The sequence below is a fragment of the Xyrauchen texanus genome, chromosome 14 (genome assembly GCF_025860055.1).
Source record: "Xyrauchen texanus isolate HMW12.3.18 chromosome 14, RBS_HiC_50CHRs, whole genome shotgun sequence".
NCBI lineage: Eukaryota > Metazoa > Chordata > Actinopteri > Cypriniformes > Catostomidae > Xyrauchen > Xyrauchen texanus.
Genome location: NC_068289.1, coordinates 42,383,078 through 42,403,327, shown reverse-complemented (window position 1 = coordinate 42,403,327; position 20,250 = coordinate 42,383,078). Strand labels below are relative to the sequence as shown.

The 20,250-nt window shown below is 37.1% G+C and overlaps 1 protein-coding gene across 1 annotated transcript in view; it reads left to right on the top strand.

The window, feature by feature from the left end:
- Nucleotides 1-20,250, top strand: part of stk39 (serine threonine kinase 39) — an 81,227-nt gene that overhangs the window by 7,265 nt on the left and 53,712 nt on the right. Inside the window, exons 3-11 of the mRNA XM_052142596.1 lie at nt 1,011-1,123; nt 3,937-4,045; nt 4,709-4,850; nt 5,156-5,211; nt 10,534-10,643; nt 12,582-12,683; nt 13,453-13,586; nt 15,095-15,143; nt 15,254-15,319. Coding sequence (XP_051998556.1) covers nt 1,011-1,123; nt 3,937-4,045; nt 4,709-4,850; nt 5,156-5,211; nt 10,534-10,643; nt 12,582-12,683; nt 13,453-13,586; nt 15,095-15,143; nt 15,254-15,319 — 881 coding nt within the window. The remainder of the gene's footprint in view (nt 1-1,010; nt 1,124-3,936; nt 4,046-4,708; nt 4,851-5,155; nt 5,212-10,533; nt 10,644-12,581; nt 12,684-13,452; nt 13,587-15,094; nt 15,144-15,253; nt 15,320-20,250) is intronic.

The following is a 20,250-nucleotide window of genomic DNA, read 5'->3' as shown; positions in this document are numbered from 1 at the left end:
AAATTGGCCCGGTTGCTAGGGAGGGTACAGTCACATGGGGTAACCTCCTTGTGGTCGCTATAATGTGGTTCTCGCTCTTGGTGGGGCGCGTGGTAAGTTGTGCGCGGATGCCGCGGAGAATAGCGTGAAGCCTCCACACGCACTACTTCTCCGCGGTAACGTGCTCAATAAGCCACATGATAAGATGCGTGTATTGACATTCTCAAACGTTAAGGCAACTGAGATTCGTCCTCCGCCACCCGGATCTAGGCCAGTCACTTTGCCACCCAGGGACGGATTACCGACCGGGCCAATGGGGCCAGTCCCCAGGGGCTCTTGACTGCCCGGGGGGTGCCATGGGCTTTAAGGTTGCGCAATCTAGTTTGGTGACCCCAAACAATTGCCAATTGCACATTTGCAATTGGCCCCCGGGCCTTTGCAAGTCATAATCCGTTCCTGATGCCACCACGAGGACTTGGAGCGCATTGGGCATTTCAAATTGGGGAGAAAAGGGGAGAAAATAAATAAATAAATAAAAAATACTGTAGATAAGACACACACATATGCAGAAAAAACACCAAAAACCTAGGCTGTCTTTACAGATTGGAAATGACAACAGGCCAATTCTGTTAATTAGTCAATCGGACAGAGTTATTGGCTAGTGCCACAGATAACCTCAAAACGGCCAATTAATTGGCCTGTCATATAGATCGTCTATCACAAGTATTGCTGCTTTGCCGACATCATACGCACAACAATAAAAATGTTTAATTGAAAATGTAAAAATAACCACTTAATATTGCTTATGTATAGCATGGATTATGTCTCACAGCAAAACTACTTATTACAACAGCACGCACACACATGTCTGTTATCAATCCTATAAGCACATCATATGATCAGCTGCACCTGTTGTGCACATGCTTTTCTATTTCAGAGGGCATGTTTACTGTCCGCCTTTCATCTAGAATAATGCCTTTGGCTTGGTGTATGTATTGTTGTTTATTAGAGATGTGTTTTTCGCTTTGTAGGTAGTGGAGCCACAGCAGTGGTCCAGGCAGCTCTGTGTAGCCCTCGACAGGAGCGTGTGGCCATCAAGAGAATCAACCTGGAGAAATGCCAGACCAGCATGGATGAGCTGCTGGTGAGAAACAACAGGTTTTACCATACTAATGCATATGTATGAAAACACATACACACACACATACTCACGTTAAATGGAATAACAAATAGTTAAAATGTGAAATTTGTGATTTCACCTTTTGCCTTCCATTGGAGTTTTTGTGGAAATGCTATTATCAAATGTTATTAAGGTTTTTTATTTCCAAATGTATCAATTAAATGCAGTTAAAGGTGTCACTATTGCAGTCCATGCTGTTAAAGACTGCACCATGCAGTCTTTAACATCTCTGTAGTCAACGCCAGAATGAGAAAATATATATTCTTTTATAGGATATTTATTTACTCATACAGTATGTGTTTCATATCTGTCAAAGACAGGCTTCTCTCGCAGCGCACTTTCCCTGCTGTAATCATTTTCACATGCACACACGCAGATGCGGAAATATGAGTTTGTGTAAATATATGGCGAACCATGGGTGGTACATGTTATGCACTTTTTACATTTTCTCCAGTGTTTGGTGCTATGGTCTTTTCTAAAAGTCTAATGTTATTGGTGCATGTCAAATTCCTTACATTTTATGTACACTTACCTACTTGCACAAGCAAAACAGGTTTTGCCACACATTTACAAGTTCTGCTTTGGAAGTTGGAACACAAACTTAAAACGGCTTTAGTAATAAAGTATTGATTAACATGATTAGATGTGCATGATATTCTAAAAAGTATTTTCAGCATGTTCAGTCAATCAGAAAACTAGAAAATGCTTATTCTTATTATTGTAATACATCAAGATGTTTTACTTTTGAGTTTTGTTTTGTAATTCCCATTATTCTTATTTGATTCTTTACTGTAATATGGACATTATTTAGATTTGATTCTTTGTCAGTGGGTAATGTACAATAAAAAATGTAAGACAATTCTAAAAGCAGCTCTAAGTAAAAGACAAACTTTACAAATATATATATATTAGGGCTGTCAATCAATTAAAAATTGTAATCGAATTAATTACATGGAGTCCCGATTAATTAATCGCATTTAATTGCATATACAAATAATTGCTGAGAAATATTTGCCCCTCATTTAACAATAATTCAATATATAATGAATTAATTATACATGGTTATCTTTAAATATTTAACAATTTTATATATATATATATATATATCATTGGCATACAGTTCACAGCAATCCATTTCACAAGTGAATGTGTCAAGAGATTTATTCTGAGGGCTTGTTTAAGGACCCGTCAATTTACATCTGCATCAGACAAGCTTATGTAGCGTCTCGGGTGCGTTGCGTCATAAACATAAAATGTTTAGGTCACTGTATCAAGTTAAATATAGTTTAATACTTAGAACACATCTTGAGATCCCTTAGTTCGGATTTGTGCTCCATCGAGTGTTTTGAACGCAAGAATGTAACTCATGTTTCTGTTGTTCTGCTGCTGAAGGTTGTGTGTATATATATATGTACATACAATGAACATTAGAGAGATGATTCGTACACCAAAAGTGGTTAATGTTCTGAAAAATTATTATTGTATCATTAATAATGTTTTATTTAACATCAAGGCTATTTAACACGTCCATATATTACTTTTGTTATTATTATTAACGACATTGTAGCATTTGGTATTTTTAGCGCGGGAGCACGATACCGGTGTCTGAAAAGCAAAATACTTTTCTGGCATGGGCATCCGCCACTGACTCGACAATATCTGCACAACGGATGGCACGAAACGAATAATGTTCAGCGTAAATTCAAATGAATATCGTGATGGATATATTGGAATTATATCAGATTGCATGGGAATAAATTTTTTGCCCAGAGCCTCCTTTAATTTCCGACCCTGGATTGAACTAGAGATGGAGATGAGATATGTAACGGGTGTTAACGCATCTCTCTTCACCATAGACCTAGATATGGTATATTACACAAAGTATTTTTACTATTTCTACCTTTCTTGCAAATGTGCTGCATTATGAGGGAGCAGCAAGATATGAAAGGTGTTCGCCGTCATGCACATTTAACCCCTTTTCTCCCAATTTGGAATGCCCAATTCCCACTACTTAGTAGGTCCTCATGGTGGTGCGGTTACTCACCTCAATCCGGGTGGTGGAGGACAAGTCTCAGTTGTGTCCGCTTCTGAGACCGCCAATCTGCGCATCTTATCGCATGGCTCGTTGTGCATGACACCACGGAGACACTCAGCATGTGGTGGGGTCATACTACTCTTCGCGATCAACGCACGAAGTACCACGTGCTGCATTGAGAGCGAGAACCACTAATCACGACCACGAGGAACTTGCGGGAATTATTAAAATTGTGTGCAATACCTGCAATCCTGTGCTGAATTTCAGGCTCTGCAAACTGTGTTATATTAAGATAAGAAAGTTGCCCTGGTTCCCCTCTTTTATGATTTAATCAATAAAAAACATTAATCTGCTAAATAGCAGGCCAAATGAAAGGTCATCCAATAAGTTTATTGCATTTTTCCTCCATATTGTGCAGTCCTAGTGGTCAGTTTTAAAGCTGTTTATTATACAGAAATAAAAATAAACAGGCTAGGGTTCAATATGGTGGGACAGAGAAATAGAAAATAAGACTTGTTATATTAGGAAATCATGTTATTTTTACCAGACTGACTTTCTTGCATTTTCTTAATACCAACATATTGAAAATGATCCTCCTTGCAATATGTACCATACCAACTTTTTTACAAACTGAACCTATGCCCTTGATTACATGCAACATGTATTATAAAGCAAATGGACATACTGTAACTAAGCAAATGCATTATATAACAAGACCCAATACCTCCATCTGTCTCCACAGAAAGAGATTCAAGCCATGAGCCAGTGTAACCATCCAAACGTGGTCACCTACTACACTTCATTTGTTGTAAAAGATGAACTTTGGCTGGTCATGAAACTCCTGAGTGGAGGTGAGTGGAATCTTTCTCTAACACAACAATGTTTTGTTCTACATTACTTTTTTATAAAGGATCCAATTAGCTATATTTAAGATAAGTAAAATGTTGGATATTGCAAACAGTTCCATCTAATATTTAATGTGGAAACTGGCTCCGAAACATATTTGAACTCCTATAAAATGTCATTGCGTTGCAACAAAATTTCAAATCAAATGGTATTTGCAAACAATTGATGCTAAACCTGTTCTGAGAACTAACCTCACTTTCCTGTGATATTTTTTTGGTGTCAAGGTGATATTTAGTGGATGTATGAATTTCAAACAGTTGTCCTAGCAGAATTACCACAGGTGTAGTTCATCACATTAACTGTGGGAATGATCCATTTACGTTTGATGAACAGAAATTATCCAAATACTTTGTCTTCATTTTGACCTATGTTTTGAAATTGTTTTATCATATAGAACTTAATACATTTATTTTGTCAAATGTTTTGCTTGAAAACTGCTTGTGCAATCAGTCTTTAAAATAAATGTTGTTCATGTATTGTTATCTAATGCAATGGAAAAGTGTGTAAGTTTCAAAATACTTTTTTGAGGCAGCTGTATGTATTTATGTATATGAAGTGTGGTCATAATCTGAGCTTTTGTGTGAAACAGTATTTTTTTATTCACTCAGGATCGGTGTTGGACATCATAAAGCACACTTTTAGTAAAGGAGAACATAAAAACGGTGTATTGGATGAATCCTCAATAGCGACCATATTGAAGGAAGTACTGGAAGGATTGGATTATCTTCACAAAAACGGGCAGATTCACAGGTAAGACATCATCCATCCATCCATCCATCCATCCATCCATCCATCCATCCATCCATCCATCCATCCATCCATCCATCCATCCATCCATCCATCCATCCATCCATCCATCCATCCATCCATCCATCCATCCATCCATCCATCCATCCATCCATCATACTAATGGGGTCTATTCTCTCCAGACTATCACTGTTGTAATAACTCTTTGAAAACTTGTGGATTCATTCTTCAGCCACTGGCATTATTGTTAATGTTTAAGATTTTAATAAAGTGTCAAATGGTTATGCTTTGTCTTGGTTTGACCTCAGGGACGTGAAAGCAGGGAATATTCTACTAGGAGAAGATGGATCAGTGCAGATCGCAGGTTTGTAACAGCACTTTGCTTGACTTATATGAAATCACCTTTAAATTGGATGAAATGTGTTGTATGGTTCCAGTAAAAAAAAAAAATCAGCAAAACAATTTGAGTAATACTGAAGAATTTACATGAAAAAGCAATTTACAAAAATTTTAACATGGTCACTGTCACAAATTTGCTTCTATCTAGAAATAATGCAGTCTAAAATATTTAGCCTTTTCTGTGTGTGTGTGTGTGTATATGTATATATATGTATATCGGTGTATAGATACACTAAGTTTGGAATAATGTACAGAATTGGTACTTTTATTCACCAAAGTGGCATTCAGCTGATCAAAATGTACTGTGTAGTCAGGACATTAATAACGTAAAAAATTACTATTACATATGTATTAAAAATGTTTCTTAAACTATTATCCTCCTCGTGCTACAATGACAGCTTTGCAGATCCTTGGCATTCTAGCCTTCAGTATGTCCAGATACTCAGGTGACATTTCAACCTACACTTCCTGTAGCACTTGCCATAGATGTGACTGTCTTGTTGGGCACTTCTCACGCACCTTACAGTCTAGCTGATCCCACAAACGCTCAATGGGGTTAAGATCCATAACACTCTTTTCCAATTATCTGTTGTCCAATGTCTGTGTTTCTTTGCCCACTTGAACCTTTTCTTTTTCTTTTTCAAAAGTGGCTTTTTCTTTATAATTCTTCCCATAAGGCCTCATGAGTCTTCTCTTTACTGTTGTACATGAAACTGGTGTTTAGCGGGTAGAATTCAATGAAGCTGTCAGCGGAGGACATGTGAGGGGTCTATTTCTCAAACTAGAGACTCTGATGTATTTATCCTCTTGTTTAGTTGTACATCTGGTCTTCCACATCTCTTTCTGTCCTTGTTAGAGCCAGTTGTCCTTTGTCTTTGAAGACTGTAGTGACACCTTTGTGTGACATCTTTAGTTATTTGGAAATTTCAAGCATTGTATAGCCTTCATTCACTCAAAACATTGATTGTCTGATGAGTTCTAGAGAAAGCTTTTTCTTTTTTTGCCATTTCTGACCTAATATTGAACCTTAAGACATGCCAGTCTATTGCATACTGTGGCAACTCAAAAACAAACACAAAGATAATGTTAAGCTTCATTTAACAAACCAAATAGCTTTCAGCAGTGTTTGATATAATGGCAAGTGATTTTCTAGTACCAAATTAGCAATTTAGCATGATTACTCAAGGATAAAGTTTGAGAGCAGGAGTGGGGAACCTTTTTCCATTAGGGGCCATTTGAGTATTTACAAATGTATTAGTGGGCCATACAATTGCTTGCAATTTCTGATTGTGGGTTGAGATTAATGTACGCATACCGTTACGTGCTCACAAACCAAAAACACTAAACGTTCTGTCTATTATACAATATTTTGTGTTGTTCAGTGGCGGGCCGTGCATTAAAAGTCTAGGCCTTCAGTGTGATTCATGCCATTAAGAAAACACAGTTTCACAATGAATAAGACACCCTATGCTTTTGGGCATCAAACATTATTTCACAGCTAACTAGTAATAACAATTGACATTTTAAAACACGTTCACTCACGAAAGCCAGAACTTGAAACGACACTTAATGCTTTTGTGAAATGAACGTCTCCCGAACAGACATTCAAAAATCATAATTTTTCATATGAATCTACCAAGGAGGTCTATAATTCCTGGAAAAATGTATCTAATAATATTTGCGATTTAAATGTTGCTTGTAATAAAATTATGTTTCGTCATGGGTACAAGGTTATGTTGCGTTCCATTCAAGTTGGACGTGGGATATTCCTACTTGATATCTCCGACCATAAATGCATTTCATTTCCCGATATTCAGTACTGCAATGCTCCTGTTAGTTTAGCAGGGGTTTGACTCTCATTAGAGACGTCTCCTAGCAACCCAACTGATAAACAATGCTGCTGCACTAGCATTTGTGCTTCAGGTGTACGATTATCAAAAGAGATTATAATGTCTTATACACCTGTTTCTGCAAGCGTTTGTTAAACAAGCTTTAATATCATGTAATGTGGAAATAAACTCAATTATCGATATTACTTAATAAAGTGAATGTTTATCACTCACTTTGTATATCTCCCTGAGTGTCGACATGTTTGTGTGACATCATGCCCCTGCATCTCAGCGAAATCGGAGTTGAGAATTTGTGCATGAGCCTACAAGTTGCAATTCTGACTTCAAGATGCATCCATTGCACCTTTACTAGTAGGATGTTGTAAAATCCGACTTTACGAGTTGAATGGAACGCAGCACTACTTTTCAAAACTTGATCCAACACTGAATGCTCAAGCAGCCTAATTTACACTTACAAAACTCCTGATGTTGCTATAACGAAGCAAAAAGCACTTACCAGTTTACTTGAGGTGAAAATCAGTCCTCCATTCCTGTTTAATAAATGAAGCAATCACACAGTCATGCAGAACATCTCGTGTTTTTAAATCCATAAGGATCTCTTTCTCAATGGCGATAGCTGGAGTGATGACAATCTCACACTCTTCGCTTTCAAATTACATCACTATAAGCGTGATTGCATCACTCAAGGCACTGTTGAGGGATTCTGTGGAAATTCTGAACGCCTGACGGGGTGGAGCTCAGACTCACGACCTTTGCTTGTAAGCATCAAGGAATAAATTCTGACTGGATAAACCTTTCGTTTTTCTCTCTTTGTTTGTAGATTGACTAAGAGTTGAATGCAATTAAAAATACATAAGCAAAGTAAAATGGTCTCACGGGCCTTATACGGCCCCGAGGTCTGACGTTCCCCACCCCTGTGTTAGAGCGATGGCTGCTGGAAATGGCTGCTGGAAATGGGGCCTATCTAGATTTGATCAAAAAAGTATTTTTTTCAAATAGTGATGTTGCTGTTTTTTTTACATCAGTAATGTCCTGACTATACTTTGATTTAGTTGAATGCCACTTTGGTTAATTAAAGAAACAGTTTCCTTCCAAAACAGCAAAATCTGTACATTATTCCAAACTTTTGGCCCACAATGTGTGTGTGTGTGTGTGTGTGTGTGTGTGTGTGTGTGTGTGTGTGTGTGTGTGTGTGTGTGTGTATACACTCACCTAAAGGATTATTAGGAACACCATACTAATACTGTCGTTAATGCACTTATCTAATCAGCCAATCACATGGCAACTGCCTTCAATTCATTTAGGGTGTGGTCATTGATTCAAGACAAGGTGCTGAAAGCATTCTTTAGAAATGTTGGCCCATATTGGATAGGATAGCATCTTAGCAGTTTGATGGCAGATTTGTGGGATGCACATCCAGGGCAGTCTGAGCTCTGTTCCACCACATCCCAAAGATGCTCTAGTTGAGCTGAGATCATTTCAGTACAGTGAACTCATTGTCTAGTGTTTACAAGAAACCAATTTGAAAATGATTCAAGCATTTGTGACATGGTGCATTATCCTGCTGGAAGTAGCCATCAGAGGATGGGTACATGGTGGCCATAGAAGAGATGGACATGGTCAGAAACAATGCTCAGGTAGGCAGCGGCATTTGAATGAATGCCCAATTGGCACTAAGGGGCCTAAAGTGTGCCAAGAAAACATCCCCACACCATTACACCACCACCACCAGCCTGCACAGTGGTAACAAGGCATGATGGATCCATGTTCTCATTCTGTTTACTGCAAATTCTGACTCTACCATCTGAATGATCTCAACAGAAATCGAGACTCATCAGACAAGGCAACATTTTTCCAGTCTTCAACTGTCCAATTTTGGTGAGCTCTTGCAAATTGTAGCCTCTTTTTCCTATTTGTAGTGGAGATGAGTGGTACCGGTGGGGTCTTCTGCTGTTGTAGCCCATCCGCCTCAAGGTTGTGCGTGTTGTGGCTTCACAAATGCTTTGCTGCATACCTCGGTTGTAACGAGTGGTTATTTCAGGCAAAGTTGCTCTTCTATCAGCTTGAATCAGTCGGCCCATTCTCCTCTGACCTCTAGCATCATCAAGGCATTTTACCATCCTCTGATGGCTACTGTCGCATACTGGATGTTTCACCTTGTCACACCATTCTTTGTAATCACCTAGAAATTGGTTGTGCGTGAAAATCGCAGTAACTGAGTTCAGATTGTGAAATACTCAGACCGCCCGCCTGGCACCAACAACCATGCCACTCAAATTGCTTAACCCAATAGAGCATCATTCTGGGATGTCGGTTGGAATTCAGGAGCTTGTCGTGACCTGGATGTGCATCCCACAAATGCATCGCATCAACTGCAATGATGCTATCGCTGATCAGATATGGGCCAACATTTCTAAAGAATGCTTTCAGCACCTTGTTGAATCAATGCCACGTAGAAGTTAAGGCTAGTTCTGAAGCTAATAAGGGGTCATAACTGACAGTATTGAGTATGGTGTTCCTAATAATCCTTTAGGTGAGTGTGTATGTGTATATATATATATATATATATATATATATGCTATACTGTATATATTATATTTTTCTCCATACTCCATAAATGAACAACCATTTCAAAGTAAAAATGCAAATAAATAAATAAAATAATAATTATAATAATTATCTTAGTGGCTCTGATTAAAACCAGTGCATTCTTAATATTCAGTCACATTATTATTTAATCTGTTGGAACAGTTATTTATAGCCGTGAGTTATTTAAGCTTTCTTTAGCTGTGAAAATTGTGCTGTGATTAGTTGGTTATCACGCTCCATCTATAGATAAAGCCAATATTTATGGGTCTTAAGAGAGTTTTATTACTTTTTGCCCCACAAATGTAATGACAAATAGCATGAATTATTATCAACCGAAAAATCACACAAGCAATAACCTAGAACTGACTGCTTCAATCAGTCAAGCCACTTTTCAATGTTTTAACGTACTTTCAATGAAGTTAATATATTAGAATAATATATTATCCATTGTTTGTCATCGCTTACATTTCGTTTTATGAATTTGAGAGTTAGACTATTGTTTTTCCCACGAAAAAGGAGAGCAGAAAAATCAGGACTGAGGCACATTGATCATAATGTGCAGAAGTGTGGACTTGCTGGAATGGGGCTTTTTCCGTCCCAGAAGGGAAACTGGCGGATTTAGTTCTAGAATATTGATCTGGTTTATGTAACAGGAGTTTCCACAAATGACCTTGGCTCAAATTTGTTTTATATATGAGGTAAAATAAAAAAAAGTCTATTTTGCATACAGAAAATAAACTGTATTCAAGACCAGTAAGATTTTGGTTTTGAGACATTTTTTTCATGACAATTTTGGTCCATCAGACTTTGCTGGGGTTGTTAACCATTTGAAATGATTCACCTCGTAGATTTTGGTGTAAGTGCTTTTCTGTCCACCGGTGGAGACATCACTAGACACAAAGTGAGGAAAACGTTTGTGGGGACTCCGTGCTGGATGGCCCCTGAGGTAATGGAGCAGGTGAGTTTGATCAACGAACAAAATCTTTTCTTTTAATTTTAAACATAAGACAATGTGTCTGTTATCTAAATATGAACGACATCGGGGCAGCATAAAAGGTTTATAGCTGGACCATGAGGCTAGTTTTGATAACTTGTTATTAATAACTAATAGGTTTTTCTCACACAAATCTATATGTCTATTGTTCTGTCTGTCTGTCGGTCGGTCTGTCTAACTGTCTCCATCGTTCTATCATTCTGTAAATCATTCATATCGATCTGTCATTGTATTGGTCTGTCTGTCTATCTATCGTACTGTCTATAATTCTATCTGTCTGTCTGACGGTCGGTCTGTCTAACGGTCTATCTATCTATTGTTCTATCATTCTGTATATCGTTCGTATCGATCTGTCATTGTATTGGTCTATCTGTCTATCATTTTATCTAGTGGTGGGAATCACAAGTTAACTGGCAATACTATATAATATCGATATTTAGGTCACAATACGATATTATTGTGATTCTTTATTTTTGGTGTATTGTGATTCAAAATTACAATATAGTACAATATTTCACACAATGTTTCTCATTCGTCTTCATCGGACTTAAGAGATCTGTTTCCAACTCACCAAATGCATTGTTAAATTATTATAAAAGTGCAAGTTTACAAAACAATGGCATTTTTCCCGATATCTATGTACAATGCAAAGCTAGAAGTACAAGACCATAATGGCCCCCTATTTCTATGGTTAGGTCAATTTAGCTAGTCTCTCTAAAAATAATTAATAGTATTTATGAATACAGTAGTAGTAAACACTTTAAAAACATTATTTATTACAACACAGTTTTCAATACAGAAAGGTATAAGAGATTTTACCTATTAGCCTATTTTATATGACAAATTATTTTGTCAAAATACCTGGGGTGATTGTGTAAAGCATGATAACTGCTCCTTCTATGGGACTGTTGTTGAATTTCTAGATCAGTTTGGCAGAGAAAAAATGATCCTGTCTATCTATCTCGGTTTATCGTTATACCGTATATATTGTTTTATCTGTCTATCGTTCTATCGACCTATCTATCGTTCTATCAATCTGTCTATCCATTGGCCTATCTATCGTTCTATCAATCTATCTATCCATTGGCCTATCTATCGTTCTATCAATCTATCTATCCATTGGCCTATCTATCGTTCTATCGTTATATCAATATGTCTATCCATTGGCCTATCTATCGTTCTATCAATCTATTTATCCATTGGCCTATCAATCTATCAATCTCTCTATCGATCGATCTATCTATCTTGGTTTATCGTTTTATATATATTGTTTTATCTGTCTATCATTCTATCGATCTAGGTTCTATTGTTATATCTATTGTTCTGTCAATCCATGTTCTATCGTTCTATCAATCTATTTATCCATTGGCCTATCTATCTTTCTATTGTTCTATCAATCTATCCATCCATTGGCCTATCTATCTTTCTATCAGTCTATCTATCTATCCATCCATTAGCCTATCTATCATTCTATCAATCTATCTATCCATTGGCCTATCTATCGTCCATCGTTCTATCAATCTATCCATCCATTGGCCAATCTATCCATCCATTGACCTATCTATCTAGATTCTATCATTCTATCGATCTAGGTTCTATCGGTCTATCCATTGTTCTATCAATCTATGTTCTATAGTTTTATCATTCTAGGTTCTATCGATCTAGGATCCATTTTTATCGATCTAGGATCTATCTATTGTTTTGGCGTTCTAGGTTCTATCGTTTTATCATTCTATCTGTCTATCTAGGTTCTGTCATTTTATCTCTCTGTCTTTACATCTTTCTTATCTATACATACTTCTATCTATACATACATACATACATGCATAATATTATATAAAGCAGCTATTTTCTTGCCATCTTATAATCAAACTATCAGTTACCAGTGTCTTGTGACCACAGGTACGGGGTTATGACTTCAAAGCTGACATTTGGAGTTTTGGAATCACTGCCATTGAACTTGCGACAGGCTCTGCGCCGTACCACCGGTACCCTCCTATGAAGGTAAATGCAACGACTGCCTATTCATCTGTCTGTTCCACACAAACAGCTATAAATGCTGCCACAAAATGGCACAGATCTGTCATCTCTGTGACTTTTCCTTTTGAAGCTGCTTTCAACAGCTATTATGTCACTAAAGAAAATCTTTATAATGGCAATTTATGTAGTGGACCAGTGTTATTAATGGAATTATTTAAAAAAATGTTTTTAGGTCATCCATTTTCATGTCCTCTTTACCACATTTTCATTTGAAATGATACATCAGAGTTTTATTTAAATTGTCTGTACTGCATATAATAACTAAATAAATAAATAACTAGACAATTATTTCTAATGTTGTTTTGTAAAGTCTGTCATTCCTCGTTCAGTAGAAGGGACACAGTTAATTAGCAGTTGCATTAAACGGATAGTTCACCCAAAAATTATAATTCTGCCATCATTTACTCGCCTATCATGTTGTTTAAAACCTGTATGCTGTTTTTTTCTCCTGTGTGTCTTCAGAAGACTTGGAATATAGCACACTAGTCATTTGGATTCCTTTTACGGTGTGTGTTTTATATTTTTATATTTTGTCCTTTATGGAGCTTGACAGCCATGATTTCCATTTGTCTTCCATGGAAAAAAATAACAGCATGTGGGTTTGTATTGACATGAGTGTGAGTAAATAATGACAGAACTTACATTTTTGTGTGAAATATTCATTTAAGGGCTTTTTCTCAAACTTACAACTGTAAGATATTTGTAGATCTGATCCCCGCCTCTTCTGTTGCAGGTTTTAATGCTCACTCTGCAGAATGATCCTCCTACTCTGGAGACCGGGGTCGAGGACAAAGAGATGGTTAAGAAATACGGAAAATCTTTTAGAAAACTCATATGCCTGTGCCTTCAGAAGGACCCGGCGAAGAGGTATAGTACTGTGAATCTGGAAGCAGCGAGTCTTATTGGTGGCACAAATGAGATAATCGTTATACAACAATTGAAAAAGATGGGTGCTATTTATGCTGAATGCATCACAGATTTGCAAACTATTTACTTCCATGCATGACCACACAGAGCCCTTGTTGCTAGCGGAAAACATATTGATTTGTAAAGTGTGATGTGCATTATGGAGTAGCAGTTCATTGTTGTTCATCAGCATTGCCATACTGCAAGATGACCAAAAACCTTCTTGTTTTCGATTTTATATTGGACATTGTGTCGACCCAGCAGAGTACCAAAATTGTTGAGTACGAACGTAAACATTGCTATAAATATAAAAGGGTGTTCCTTTAACTTTTTCATATCATTTCCATATCATAATTTCATATCCCAGGTTCATTTTTATTAAAACAAAGATATTTCTTTTCATAAATACTCTTTTCTGGCAAATTCTGATAAGTGATATTTACCTTAAGGGGCTTCCCCTTTTTCTCCCAATTTGGCATGCCCAATTCCCAATGTGCTTTTGAAGTCCTCGTGGTCACGTAGTGATTTGCCTCAATCCGGGTGGTGGAGGCTGAATCCCAGCTGCCTCCACGTCTGAGACCATCTACCCGTGCATCTTGTCATGTGGCTTGTTGAGCCTGTTGCCCCGGAGACATACCGCATGTGGAGGCTTCATGCCATCAACCATAGCTTCCACGCTCAACTCACCATGCGCCCCACCGAGAACGAACCACATTATAGCGACCACGAGGAGGTTACCCCATGTGACTCTACCCTCCCTAGCAACCGGGCCAATTTGGTTCCTTAGGAGACCAGGCTGGAGTGGGACTTGACACAGTGACACAGTGCTAAAAGTGCTCGATTTTGAAGAAACGCCCACAAATCAGCATAAGCCCAACAATGCTCATTACCAAAGATTATAAATGTTACAGAAAAATAGCGAAATTACAATTTTGTTCATGCATATACAACAGCCGAAGTGTGATTTACGAGCCTAGCACTTGGAACGAACACAGGTGCAAAGTATTGAATTTTCATTAGCCGTATTATCAAGTGACATTTGAATTTGTTCAGATATACTTTAGAGTTGAAATCAATGTGCTGCCTTTGACATCAACAACAGTAGGGTGGTTTACCCTATTTATTTAGCAGTCCTAACTATGCACAATTATATTGCTAGTTGCATTATTTGCGTTTAGAATTGATTTTCCCTGCTGTCCGTAACCCACTCAGAAAAGACCTACCAGTTGAGAAGCAATGCTCTAAAGATAAATCACAGCCAATATAAGAAATGGCAAGTTTGATTAGGCACAAATAGATACAGATGACCAATTGCCATCCAGAGACACTAAACTGCTGCTGTCTTATTTACTGTCTATATCAGCTGTCTCATCTGGTCAATACATTGGACATCAGATAGTCTTCGTCTCCTGAAGTATATGGAAATGTCAGCGTTAACTCCTCTAACTCCGCTTTTCTCATCTCCACAGGCCCACCGCTGCAGAGCTTTTGAAGTGTAAATTCTTTCAAAAGGCAAAGGTATGGCTTTATATTCTCCCTCTCTACTTCAAATGCTTTTACTTCTGCTTCACAGCGGTTTGTCACTGATATATTTAATGTTTTCTTTCCCTCCTGCCTCTTTGTTGTAGAATCGAGAATACTTGATTGAAAAGCTGCTTAGTAAAGGACCAAACATAAGCCAAAGAGCCAAGAAGGTAACGCTGCTTCATTCTTTCTCACACTTTTATGCGTGAGTTTTTCTATCTCACAAATGTGCTCTAGCTCTCTCTCTCGTCAGGGCCTGAAATGTATTTCTTAAAATGGGGAGACGTTGTGTCTCACGATGTCATCAAATAATATTATAACTATCAACAATGTTGTGTCAGTGTAGACCAGAAACTCAGTTTACATGTCGAATGCATGTTTTCAATTCATAATTTATTTCGAGCAATCTTTCATTTCTTAATCAAGTTTAGTTACATTTCATCCAGCAGTCCATGAACAGAAGTTGAGCTCATGTGCAAAATAATTGTTCATTTTACTGCATCAATAACACTAATGGAGGTCACTGCACATTCACACCACATTGCAAAATACTATTTTCTTTAAGGAATATTCAGAGTTCAATTAAAGTTAAGCTCATTTGACTGCATTTGTGATTACCACAAATTTCTTTTTGACCTGTTCCTCCTTTTCTGAAGAAGCAAAAATCGAGGTTACAGTGAGGCACTTACAATAAAAGTTATAATTTTATAAAGGCACTTACATGAATTCTTCTGTTAAAACTTGTGTATTATTTGAGCTGTAAAGTCATTTTCGTCATCGTTATTTTTACAGTCGTTTTAAGGTTTGTTGACATTGCATCGTCATGGCAATGAATTTGTGAAATTGGATATAACTTTACACAGAAAAGGCTTGTTGACATTGCATCGTCATGGCAACGAATTTGTGAAATTGGATATAAGTTTACACAGAAAAGGTAAGTAAGTGATTGTATCACACTAAAATCAGGATAACACGCATATTGTTTACGTCTTGCAAACAGTGAGTATTTAAACTTTTTACGAATTGACCCCCATTCTCTTCCATTGTAAGTGCCTCACTGTCACCCAGATTTTATTTTTTTTTTAAGAACACGAAGGACAAGTAAAAATACATTTTTGTGGTAATCAACATTGTGCCACAAATGCTGTCAATTGAGCTTGACTTGTATTGATCCTGGAATATTCCTTTTATGTATTTCTTTTTTTTACATTTATTTAAAATTATAATTGTTTTTTATTTATATTATTTTTGTCATTGAAAAAATTCCCACCACAGTGTCATTTCCAGCACATATCAGATTCTGTAATGTTTAATAGAAATCTGTATTTGAAACTACATTTTTTACGTTTTTGAAATAAAATGTTCTACGTTTTTTTGTTTTACTAATGCTAATTTCATAGCTAACATATTATGTATCCTAAATACACAGTTAAATAATATTTTCACACTTTTTGCATAATTTGGAAAAGACGCTAAATAAGAATTTACTGCTCACAAGTAAATGTATCTTGATTTTTATTTGTTTTCTTTAAACTCATTTATCACTCATCTCATATTTAATCTCAAGCAGTGACACTTTTATCAACTTGGTTAACAAGTACACTAACTTTAAAAAAAACTTTATTAGGGGCTAAATTGTTCTGGATGTGGTTAAAATGATGCAACAACTATGGGACAGTCATCATTTTTTTTAAAAAATTGATAGAAATGATTTTCACAAAATGTATATAATTTTTTTTTATTTATTTCACTCTTTGTTTAGATTATCATAGTTTTAAACATGCAATAATTTGTATTTTTTTATAATGGATTTTCCATTGAAAGTAAAATTGGAAGTGTGGGCCTGGGACAAGGCTAAAACAATCTAATCTGTACATAAAGGCATTTGAAAAGTAAAAAAGTTAAAAGTCAAATTAAAAGTTTTCAATTAAGTTTTAATGAGACCTTCATATAACAATAAATAAAAAAATAAAAAAACATTTTTTAAATGTGTTCGTAATAACAAACATTAACCCCTGGGATATGAACTTGGCTGAAGTTGAAGAAATACCCATTTCATAGAATATATCTGGAATTGAGTTTAGTTTTTTACCCAATGGAAAATGTTCACTTGTTTCGAGCATAAATCTACTACATTTATACAGTGGAAATAAAGTTAGAAAGACAAAATTATTAATTTGATTCGTTGTTCTGTGTGTATCAGTTTACCAATTTTCACCTATATGTTATAGCGAATAATAGTGGGCGGAATTGATTGAAAATATGCATAAAAATACCCATGCACAGTTCAGGCCCTGCTTTTTCATTTACATACATTTACTGATGTCAGATGATTCTCGCAGCTGTCATGTTCAGTCGAGTGCTTGACATGTACTGATGCAGGACATCCACCCTTAACACTTATTTATCGTCTCACTCGTCCACTCAGATACTAAATGCACTTTTAACCTCTTCCTTCAAGAGCCTTTTTTCATTTGGACTCAATCAGGACTTCTTCTCATGAGAGTGTTAGCTGTTTTTGTCCCTGAGAAATGTACAATTTTTTTATCATGGATACGTGACTCCTTTAGTTACCCTGACCATTTAGAAACTTCTGAAGTGATCATAGAAAACCTGGAAATATTAGAGAACACTTGTGATCTCCAGCCCTGGAAAATGCATTGAAACAGGAATGTGTTGATGCAATAGCACCACAGAGACACAGTGTTTACACTTTCTGGGGAAATCAATTTATAAATGATTATTTATAGTTGTCTCTGTATATTAAACAGGGATAAATAATAATAGAAATCCGGAATGACTGGACAATTTATGGAAATCCATGTGTGGAAACCCTGGACTGTCCCCTGTGCACTTGTGCTTCTGTACAAAGTGAGCAGTGTAGAAGTCAGTCATGCAGACTGAATGCATCGAGTCAGTTCATGCCTTCAGCAGACACCTAATGTCTCGGCGCTCTGACGGGTTTACGAAGAATAATGGGTGCTTAGGAAACAGGGTACTGCAGTTAAACAGCCATTTTTATGCCATGTTGCTGTGCAGGAGTGCTGCCGGTCAGGAAAGAGAGAGAAGGCTATCAGCAACCCCCCTCCACACACACACACACACACACACACCACTCCAACCCAGCAAATGAATAAAAGCAATGGAGGCTAAAGAGCCCTGCACCTCCATCCATTTAGGAAAGACAGAATTTGCCTCTGGAAATGGATGGAGAACCAGTGATATTGATGGGCTGAAATGGTGGGGGCATTTTTGACTAAAAGGGTTTCTGATATTGTATAGCTCAATATAGCTGTTAAATAACAGGCAGAACTAGAGAAATGTATGTACGTATACAGACGTACTGTACAGTACTGTGCAAAAGTCTAAGGCACATAAGATGTTTCACAAAAGCATTTGTCTTAAGATGGTTATTTATATCTTCAGCTTTAGTGTGTCAATAAGAAATATGAATGTTAGACTCACAAACATTACTTTTGAAAATAGAAAAGATTAGAATAGAAGAACAGGGCGCCCTGCAACAGATGACATGGCCCCCACAAAGCCCCCACTGAACATTGTGTCAGTCTGAGATTACATAAAGAGACAGAAGCAATAGAGACAGCCGAAATAGACATCAAGTGATCAATGAAAACTATATAAGTCGTTATTTTTGAACACATCGTCACTGCAACATTTTTCACAAGTGCCTAAAACTTTTGCACAGTACTGTATTTGGCTATACCATACAGTAGGGCTCTGTATCGGCAGGCACCTCACGATACATCACAATATTATGATTCGATTCCAATTCATGTGAGTATATTTCAGTTATAATGTCCATTTTGCATACATACAGTATAAAAGAAAACCCTCTAGCTAATGCTGTTATAAAATTATGGAAATGCAATTTTTTCAAATGTTATTTTATCATCAGTTTCTCATTTTGGTCACATTTTAGCTTTTTAAAATAAACGAATTGTATGTATTCCATCAATAAATAATACGTCTTGAAATTACATACAGGTGAAACTCGAAAAATTAGAATATCGTGCAAAAGTTCATTAATTTCAGTAATTGAACTTAAAAGGTGAAACTAATATATTATGTAGACTCATTACAAGCAAAGTAAGATATTTCAAGCCTTTATTTGATATAATTTTGATGATTATGGCTTACAGCTTATGAAAACCCCAAATTCAGAATCTCAGAAAATTAGAATATTGTGAAAAGGTTCAGTATTGTAGGCTCAAAGTGTCACACTCTAATCAGCTAATTAATCAAACACCTGCAAAGGGTTCCTGAGCCTTTAAATGGTCTCTCAGTCTGGTTCAGTTGAATTCACAATCATGGGGAAGACTGCTGACCTGACAGTTGTGCAGAAAACCATCATTGACACCCTCCACAAGGAGGGAAAGCCTCAAAAGGTAATTGCAAAAGAAGTTGGATGTTCTCAAAGTGCTGTATCAAAGCACATTAATAGAAAGTTAAGTGGAAGGGAAAAGTGTGGAAGAAAAAGGTGCACAAGCAGCAGGGATGACCGTAGCCTGGAGAGGATTGTCAGGAAAAGGTCATTCAAATGTGTGGGGAGCTTCACAAGGAGTGGACTGAGGCTGGAGTTACTGCATCAAGAGCCACCACACACAGGCGGGTCCTGGACATGGGCTTCAAATGTCAAACGTCTTACCTGGGCTAAAGAAAAAAGAACTGGTCTGTTGCTCAGTGGTCCAAAGTCCTCTTTTCTGATGAGAGCAAATTTTGCATCTCATTTGGAAACCAAGGTCCCAGAGTCTGGAGGAAGAATGGAGAGGCACACAATCCAAGATGCTTGAAGTCCAGTGTGAAGTTTCCACAGTCTGTGTTGGTTTGGGGAGCCATGTCATCGGCTGGTGTTGGTCCACTGTGCTTTATTAAGTCCAGAGTCAACGCAGCCGTCTACCGGGACATTTTAGAGCACTTCATGCTTCCTTCAGCAGACAAGCTTTATGGAGATGCTGACTTCATTTTCCAGCAGGAGTTGGCACCTGCCCACACTGCCAAAAGTACCAAAACCTGGTTCAATGACCATGGTATTACTGTGCTTGATTGGCCAGCAAACTCGCCTGACCTGAACCCCATAGAG